The following is a 9,413-nucleotide window of genomic DNA, read 5'->3' on the forward strand; positions in this document are numbered from 1 at the left end:
TCTATTTATCTTTTATATACGAATCTTCTCAGTTTACTTCACCGTACAGTTTTCAAAGCCAGTAATGGAGCTCAGGAGAGAGATTAGCTTGACTTATATACAAATGTCCAAAATTGACACAAATAAAAATGATGGCTTCTTTTTACACCAAAGTTTAGTTAGTAAGAAAACAGTTTGTGCAAAGTGCAGCATCTTACAGCAAATTATGTTCTAAATCAAGGGTCTCCAAACTGCGGCCCAGGGGCCAGATGTGGCCCTTTGCATCCTTCTATCCCAGCCCTTGAGGCACTATTCCATCCACTGACACCAATGTTTGGCATTATTCCATCCACTGACACAAATAGTGGGTCACTATTCCTCCCACAGACAGTATTCCATCCACTGACACCAATAGTCGGGCACTATTCCATCCACTGACACCAATAGTCGGGCACTATTCCATCCACTGATACCAATAGTCGGGCACTATTCCATCCACTGACACCAATATTCAGCATTATTCCATCCACTGATACAAATAGTGGGTCACTATTCCTCCCACAGACAGTATTCCATCCACTGACACCAATAGTCGGCACTATTCCATCCACTGACACCAATAGTCGGCACTATTCCATCCACTGATACCAATAGTCGGGCACTATTCCATCCACTGACACCAATAGTCGGGCACTATTCCATCCACTGACACCAATAGTCGGGCACTATTCCATCCACTGACACCAATAGTCGGGCACTATTCCATCCACTGACATCAATAGTCGGGCACTATTCCATCCACTGACACCAATAGTCGGGCACTATTCCATCCACTGACACAAATGATGGGGCACTATTCCTCCCACAGACAGTATTCCATCCACTGACACCAATAGTCGGGCACTATTCCACCCACTGACACCAATAGTCGGGCACTATTCCACCCACTGACACCAATAGTCGGGAGCTATTCCATCCACTGACACCAATAGTCGGGCACTATTCCACCCACTGACACCAATAGTCGGGCACTATTCCATCCACTGACACCAATAGTCGGGCACTATTCCACCCACTGACACCAATAGTCAGGCACTATTCCATCCACTGACACCAATAGTCGGGCACTATTCCATCCACTGACACCAATAGTCGGGCACTATTCCATCCACTGACACCAATAGTCGGGCACTATTCCATCCACTGACACCAATAGTCAGGCACTATTCCATCCACTGACACAAATAGTCGGGCACTATTCCATCCACTGACACCAATAGTCGGGCACTATTCCATCCACTGACACCAATAGTCGGGCACTATTCCATCCACTGACACCAATAGTCGGGCACTATTCCATCCACTGACACCAATAGTCGGGCACTATTCCATCCACTGACACAAATGATGGGGCACTATTCCTCCCATGGACAGTATTCCATCCACTGACACAAATAATGGGTCACCATTCCTCCCACTGACACCAGTGGTGGGGCACCATTCCTCCACAGACAGAAATGATGGGCTGCTATTCCTCCCACTGATACCAGCAATGGGTATTTCCACAGATACCAACAAAAGGACAGTATTCCTCCCACTAAAACTGATGATGGGGCATTGTTTACTCTTACTGACGCCAGGGCATTTTCTACTCCCACTGGCCACAGTCGCCGCCCCCTAAAGTATGAAGGACAGTAAACTGGCTCTTTGTTTAGAAAGTTTGAAGACCCCTGTTCTAAATGATGCCCATCTTCACTGTCTTACCATTAGTACTACCATATTAAAGTGGAACTCCAGGCAAACAGCTAAACAAACAGATAAAAGACTTAGCTTACAAAAGAACTGTCAGACAGCACAACCCTGTCTAGCAAGTCAAGAGACCTCATTTTACTCTTCTGCTGTTGTAGAACTAAAGGAAAAACTGCAGTATTGACAAGTTGAACTATATTTATGCTAGTGTTTTATAACTCTCTGGACCTCCAGTGTTGACCCACATGCTCATCCATTTTTCTGTAGCCAAAACCAAATGTCACATTTACATAATAATTATCCATTATTATTAACGGAACCCATCACCAATTGGCACCTGTAAAAACTGGAGTTTTCCATCTTAAATTGTTATAATAGGCCCAGCCTTACACAGGGATATCTTGATTTTATTATTTACATGTATTCTCTCCTGGTCAGATTCTTCCCTTGCCCGATCTACTGTCTGAGCTGACAACATACACAAAACTGTCACACAATATAGGTACTGTCAGAAATACATAATAAAAAACTGAAGACTTTGTTAATTGAGTGTTTTATCCTCCTTGTCTTGGACAGAATGGGGGAAATTTACTAAAACTGGTGCGAAAACAAATCTGGTGCAACAGTGCATTGTAACCAATCAGCTTCCAGGTTTCATTGTCAAAGCTTCATTGAACGAGCTGAAGTTAGAAGCTGATTGGTTACTATGTACAGCTGCACCAGATTCTGTGCGCTACAGTTTTAATAAATCCCCCCCCCCCCCAGTGTCATCACTGAGTCCAGCCAGCAGACATGTCGGCTTCCCCGGAAACATTTCAACCTGACAATGGATTGACATTTCAAGAATTCGAGTGAATAACACATACACCTATCCATGAGAGGTAAGACTGCACTACTACAACATTTTGTTTACAAATCCCATTTTTGATTGGTTCTCATATACTCGACAGGTTCACTTTAGAGCTTAAATCCAGGCAGATATCAAAGGCACAAATGTATTCAGTTCTGTGTTCATTAATCCATCATTAATTAAATGCAAAAAGTGTACCTAAATTTGACCTTGTACCAGCTTCCTGCAGAGCAGAGCTCAGGGGGGAGAGAGAAAAGCAGCACACTCAGGAGACAAATGAAGTGTGCCAGAGTGCGAGAAAAATGCAGAGAGATAGATAGGCAAAGACACCTCTAGTTTTTTTTAGTACACCAGTCAAAAGTCTGTAGGTGAACTTCAGAGATTCTTGTGACCCATTGCCCCCTCCAGCCATGCTGATGGAATTACTTGCAAGTGTAAGAAGTTGCTTATACAAGGATAAAAAATAATAAAAAAATCACCTAAATAAGTTTGTGTTTTGTTGCTGCCCCCTATTGTCACCTTATGCACAGGTCAAATGCCTTGTACAGTAGTTAATACCACTCTGCTTATATATCTAAGTTTAATGTAAATAAATATGAGCATTACAAGTTAAGCATATTAAAAAAATATATATATCCAGTAGCTTCAAAACCTTATTTCCCTGTATAGATTGTAATTATGTAGGAGCAACCATATTTGCTCATTACATAAGCAAACTTTCATTCACGCTAAAACTGTTTTTTCTCACTAATAATGACTAACTGAAAACAACACACTTGGGGTTATTTACGAAAGGCAAATCCACTTTGCACTGCAAGTGCACTTTCAAGTGCAGTCGCTGTAAATCTAAGGGGTAGATCTGAAATGAGTGGAAGCTCTGCTGATTTTATTATCCAATCGTGCAAGCTAAAATGCTGTTTTTTATTTTCCTTGCATGTCCCCCTCGGATCTACAGCGACTTTACTTCCAAGTGCACTTTCAGTACAATTTCAAGTGCATTTTGCACTTGTAGTGCAAAGTGGATTTGCCTTTAGTAAATAACCCCCTCTATCTGCAGAGGGGGTTATTCTAAAGATCTAAATCTAAAGATTTCAAATAACCACAATAAGGGCCACCTTTAATATTGATTGGACCCTGGGCAAACATTTTCTTGCCCCCCCTCCATGCAATTGCTCTCCACCTGCCTGCACACCATGGACTGGGGTGGTGAGGGGACCCATCAATAGATAGAAAACTCCTAGGGAACCTAGAACTCCTGGGATCAGTGGCAGTGCTGGGCGGAGGGGAGGGTGTGATTGATGGCAATGCTGATTTTTTTTTACCGACTACCAGGATTGGAGGATTGTACTCCAAGCCCCAATGTAATGAGATTTACAATGAGTCATGGCCACCAATGCAAAGGGGATTTACACTGATCACTAATGTAATAGGAGCATTCACAGTAACCACCAAGATAAGGAGGGATTTACACTGACCACCAATGTAATAGGAGCATTCACAGTAACCACCAAGATAAGGAGGGATTTACACTGACCACCAATGTAATAGGAGCATTCACAGTAACCACCAAGATAAGGAGGGATTTACACTGACCACTAATGTAATAGGAGCATTTACAGTAACCACCAAGATAAGGAGGGATTTACACTGACCACCAATGTAATAGGAGCATTCACAGTAACCACCAAGATAAGGAGGGATTTACACTGACCACCAATGTAATAGGAGCATTCACAGTAACCACCAAGATAAGGAGGGATTTACACTGACCACTAATGTAAGGGGGACCTTCACACCGGCCACTAGCGTGAATGAAAGGAGTTTACACCAAGCCCAAATGAAATGAGAAGATTTACACTGACCACTTATGCAACTGAGACATTTAGCCTACGTTCACATTGGTGTGTGTCGGGAATGCATGCAAAATCTATTTCCTGACACCACAGCAACGTGCTGCCCTTTAGCAGATACACAGCAGTGCCATTAATTGTTAATGATACCCTCACACATCTGCTGAGATGTGCTATGCAACCGTGTGATTTTGAAAAAGGTTTAGGGACTTTCTTTCCACATTTCTAGTGCATAGAGCAGCCCATTGAAATAATCGGGCTGCCCTACACACGACCTACATCTTTATCCACCCTCTCAGTACACCTTTGCATCCTAAAACCCATGCTAACCTCTGCACCCCAAACCTCCCCCATCCTCTCCACACCAACCCTCCACTCCTTTAACTCCACCTGCATGCTCTGCTCATCTTTGCACCCACCTTCCTTACCTCCATACATCCCCTCCTTGCTCACCTGTGCACCCAAAACTGTAATTCGTTCTCTGCCTACCTCTGCACACCCCACACTAATCTCCCCCCAACCAAATTGCTTACCTTTGCAGAACAGGCTGATGTTAGGCTTAATGACCACAGTTGCAGGCAGAACTTTTAAGTATGCCCCTTTATCTCCCCAGTGGGCAGCATTCAGTATAGGTGATGGTGGATATGACCCCAGAGGGGCATGATATACATGTGAATGCCACCTCTATTTACATGTGAATGCCCTTGGTCCGCGTCCATTTACATATAAATGCCATCGCTATTTACATATCAATGCAGTTTTTTACATGTAAACACATGGTCTGCAGGTGAGTCATCTGTACACAATAGGGCAGAGCTGGGCAGCAATAGTAGCAGCACTTCACACTGAAATATTGGGACACAGCACGGGACTAAAACTTCAAGGGACAAGGAATTTAAACCGGGATAGTTATGAGGTAGCTGCTTTGGGCCCCACAACAATTACAGGGCAGCTGCCCCTTTTGCTCTGCCTTAAAGACGGCCCTGACCACAATGCAATTAGTATCCAGAAGCCATGCAATCTTTTTTTTTCTAGGCTACCAATGATAGCATTTAACTCAGAGTAGATTTTTTTTTTACTAACGGTAAGAAATAAGTAGTTTTTATTCAAAATATTATGCTAATTGGCAATGTGCCATAATGATTAAAAATATAAGTGTGACCTTTTATGATAGGCCCATTTCAAACTGAGTTGAGCATAGTGTATTTCATAAACTACTTATACCAGATATTCCAGAAGAAATCCCATACCAGTACATTTTGAACAATTATAGGAGGCATTGTTCTTGTCACACTCTGACCTGTGTACCCAACTATATCCAAGACCATTTAAGAACCTAATCACTGAAAATCGAATTTAATTATTTCACCCTGAAGTATCAGTTCAATGACACTTATTTGAATAGATTACCATATACATATTCTGGACACAAATTATTATCACATTATTTAATTAGGAAACAAGCAGTGGACAAATGTACCAACAAGCCCCAGATAGGCAATTCACAGGATCAGATCAAAGTCAAAATGTAAAATATGGAAGAAATACCCTGTTAAAGTAATGCATATTAAAGAAACACATGCTAAGCAATGTATTTAAAATATATTCTACAAACCAGCTTCATAAAAAGGGAAACTACTGTATACAATTTATTTAGAGAGTCTAAAAAATCTGAAATCTGAAGCAGTTTTCTAGATGATAAATAAGCAATAAGGTTGATTTACTAAAGGCAACTAGACTAAGCACTTTGCAAGTGCAGTTGCTCCAGAGCTTAGTAAATGAGGGGAAGCTTTACTGACTTCCAACATCCAATCATGTGCTAGCAAAACTGCTGTTTTTTTTCCTTGCATGTGATTGGGTATTCTTTGCAAAGTGAAACTTCACCTCATTTAGTAAGCTCTGGCTCAACTGTACTTGCAAAGTGCACAGCTCATTTGCCTTTAGTAAATCAACTCAAATGTCCATTATTCTTTAGATCTCACAATAGATCCCAGATCTTAACATATATGATCATATTTAAAAAAAATACCCAGGAAGAGGGATACTCCTCATAATGGGGTTGATTTACATAAAGGATAAGAGGCTGTTTATTTTGCAAAAGGATTTTTTTTTTAAAGGTGAACCTGTGTTCATGTTCACTTTAAATACTGAATCATGGGCCAGGGTAATGTAAAACAAAACAGGATTTTTTCTAGAACATTGAGATTGAGTATTTAAAGTGGAAGCTGCTTCATTGTCATTAAGCTCAGTTTTCACTTTGCAAATGTGTTCACTCTGAATACTGAATCCTGGGTGAGGGTAATAACAACAGGATCTGGATTTTTGCAATAACATAATTGAGCATTCAAATCGAAAGCTGATTTGTCTTCATTAAGCTAAGTGTTTATGCTGTAAAGGAAATTTTAGTAAAAAAAATAAAAAGGCAAACCAGTGTTCAAATAGAAATACTGAATCATAGATGCGGGTAATAAAAAAAAAACAGGATTTTTTGAGGTCACACAAATGAGTATTCAAAGTGGACACAACTTCACCTTTACTAAGCTTATAGGTACAGGTACAGATCCAGGAAAAATCAAATTGCCTCCCTGGGATCAGGAAGCAATTTTTCCCCTGCTGTAGCAAATTGGATCATGCTTTTTCTGGGGGGGGTTCGCCTTCCTCTGGATCAACTGTGGGTATAGGATTGGGTATATGGGATTGTATGATATTTTTTGTTTTATTTTCTTTCTTTCTTTCTTTTTTTATGGTTGATCTAAAGGAATTCTTGATTTCTAAAGGAAATCCACTTTGCACTGCAAGTGCACTTGGAAGTGCAGTCGCTGTAGATCTGAGGGGAAGATCTGAAATGAGGGGAAGCTCTGCTGATTTTATCATCCAATCACGTGCAAGCTAAAATGCTGTTTTTTATTTTCCTTGTATGTCCCCCTCAGATCTACAGCGACTTTACTTCCAAGTGAACTTTTAGTGCACTTTTAAGTGCACTTGCAGTGCAAAGTGGATTTTCCATTAGTAAGTAACCCTCTATGTAACTATGTAAGCTTAGTGAACATTCACTTTGCAATGTGCTCACCAATCAAGCAAACTTCAGGGCTAGGAAGACCGAGGAAATAAAAAAAAAAATACTTATGTGATTCAATAATCTATTTGGAATTGCAAAATCGGAGCATCATTTGATCTACTCTGTATACGTTAGAACCAACTTCTGTATGTGCCATACTGTTTTCCTAATAAAGTTTTAGTATAAGAAATTGCAAAATCAATTTTCAGTGGAGTGTTCGCTAAAGATACACATTCAAATTCCTGAGACAGTTTTAAAGTATTCTATGTTAGTGCAAATAAAAAAAAAAGTATTATGCACAGTACTCAATTGTTTCTAAAGCAAAGTATAAAATCTTTAAAAAAAAAACTATAAACAAATAAAAACTAATAAAAAACCAATAAACTATAAACTAATACAAATTCACTGTTCCCATGTTGGCACTATTATGCTATTTAGGACAGATTACACACGTAGAAGCTGAATGTGCAATGAGCAGTGATGATACAGGGTTAATAATCCTATATAATTAGATGTATCTTTAATGCCATAGGCGCCATTCACAAAGCTTTAACACAAGAATAAGAACTTTATTTTAGCCATGAGTCGGCAATGTTCAAATCTCATTGGACTTTTCTTTAAAAATAACAATCCTTATCCTGGAGTGTTAGCTTTAGTAAATGAGCCAAATACTCAGAATGAATAGCTGGCATCCCTCAGTACGCTGCTAAAAAAACTCGCTATGTCAGGAATGACCTAAAAAGAAATAAAAGGAGTCAGAGAATGAGACAAGCTTTCCAGTAAGGGAGGGTTACCATATCCAGACAGGGGGGACCCCCTGCTCCTGCTGCAGGTCCTGGCTGGGCTGGCTGGCATTGACACAGCTGTCTCCGGACGGGAAGAGCTGCAATGGATATCCCCGGCATCGCTTAGCGGATTCTTTGTATCCAGAGACTTGTAGTGCCTAAGCTCCAGTCCTCCTCCAGCAAACTCGTGCAGAGGGCTGCATTTAGAAGTCAGCTTTCTCTTGTGAGAGCAATGCATGCTTGATACATGCTGCCTGACCTGCTGGAAGTCTCCTACAATAGATTCCCTATGGCTAGCAGCTTCTTTCGCAAGGCAGCCCTAATGGGGCTCACATGTGTTCTTCCCAGACCCTCTTTCAAAAGGAAAATCCTCTGTGTTGGGTCAGGTTTCCATCGTCATGGCATAATGGAGTTTTTAACATTTCCCCATCATATATGATGTGCACACTCAGAAGCCCCCTTTACATCACACACAAGGGATGAATAAGGTTCTCCCATATATAAAATCCAATGAGCTGCTCGTGAGTCCTTCTGCTGAGCAATAGATAGCATCACATCCGCTCGGAGTCTAGCGAGTGCACAAAGTCATTGATGGGTGGTGTTTACTTCACGTGGCTAAGATGTTTTTTTTTTTCTTTGTTTTTTTTTCTTCTTTTTTTTACTGATGGAAAGCTTAACTTCCATACCATGCAACTGTCAAATGAGAATGTTTTATCCCTTCCAGTTACCTTGATTTGAGGCTTACAGGGATGCTGGCACTAAGAATAGAGTTTTTGGAAGTACTGCAGGATACCAATTAGAGGAATATGTTTATACTGTAAGTTTCTGGATTAATGATACGATGCAATAATAAATGAATTCTGGCACGGTATATTAAATCATTATCTCAAGTGCCCAGAGACAGAGCAGTTTTAAGTCCTCCTGACTTTAAATAATTGCATTAAGCGAGGAAACGTGTGCTTTGCCACTGCAGGGTAAAGAAAAATTTTTAAAAAAAAGGTCCCATTTAAAGAAACTGTTCCAATCAGACCATAAAAACCTTTCGACTATTAAACCCTTAGTGATTTTTAGTTGAGCACAGCAATATAAACATTCCCCAGTAAATATTTGTCAAAATTCTTACCCCAGCATTTGCAGTTTTC

General features: G+C 40.5%; 1 protein-coding gene across 1 annotated transcript in view; it reads right to left on the reverse strand.

Annotated features, from left to right (window-relative positions):
* Window positions 1-9,066, reverse strand: part of ANO4 (anoctamin 4) — a 360,013-nt gene extending 350,947 nt beyond the window's left edge. Inside the window, exon 1 of the mRNA XM_073620380.1 lies at window positions 8,281-9,066. Coding sequence (XP_073476481.1) covers window positions 8,281-8,509 — 229 coding nt within the window. The 5' untranslated portion in view covers window positions 8,510-9,066. The remainder of the gene's footprint in view (window positions 1-8,280) is intronic.
* Between the last annotated feature and the right edge of the window lie 347 nt (window positions 9,067-9,413).

The sequence above is a fragment of the Aquarana catesbeiana genome, linkage group LG03 (genome assembly GCF_042186555.1).
Source record: "Aquarana catesbeiana isolate 2022-GZ linkage group LG03, ASM4218655v1, whole genome shotgun sequence".
Classification (NCBI taxonomy): Eukaryota; Metazoa; Chordata; class Amphibia; order Anura; family Ranidae; genus Aquarana; species Aquarana catesbeiana.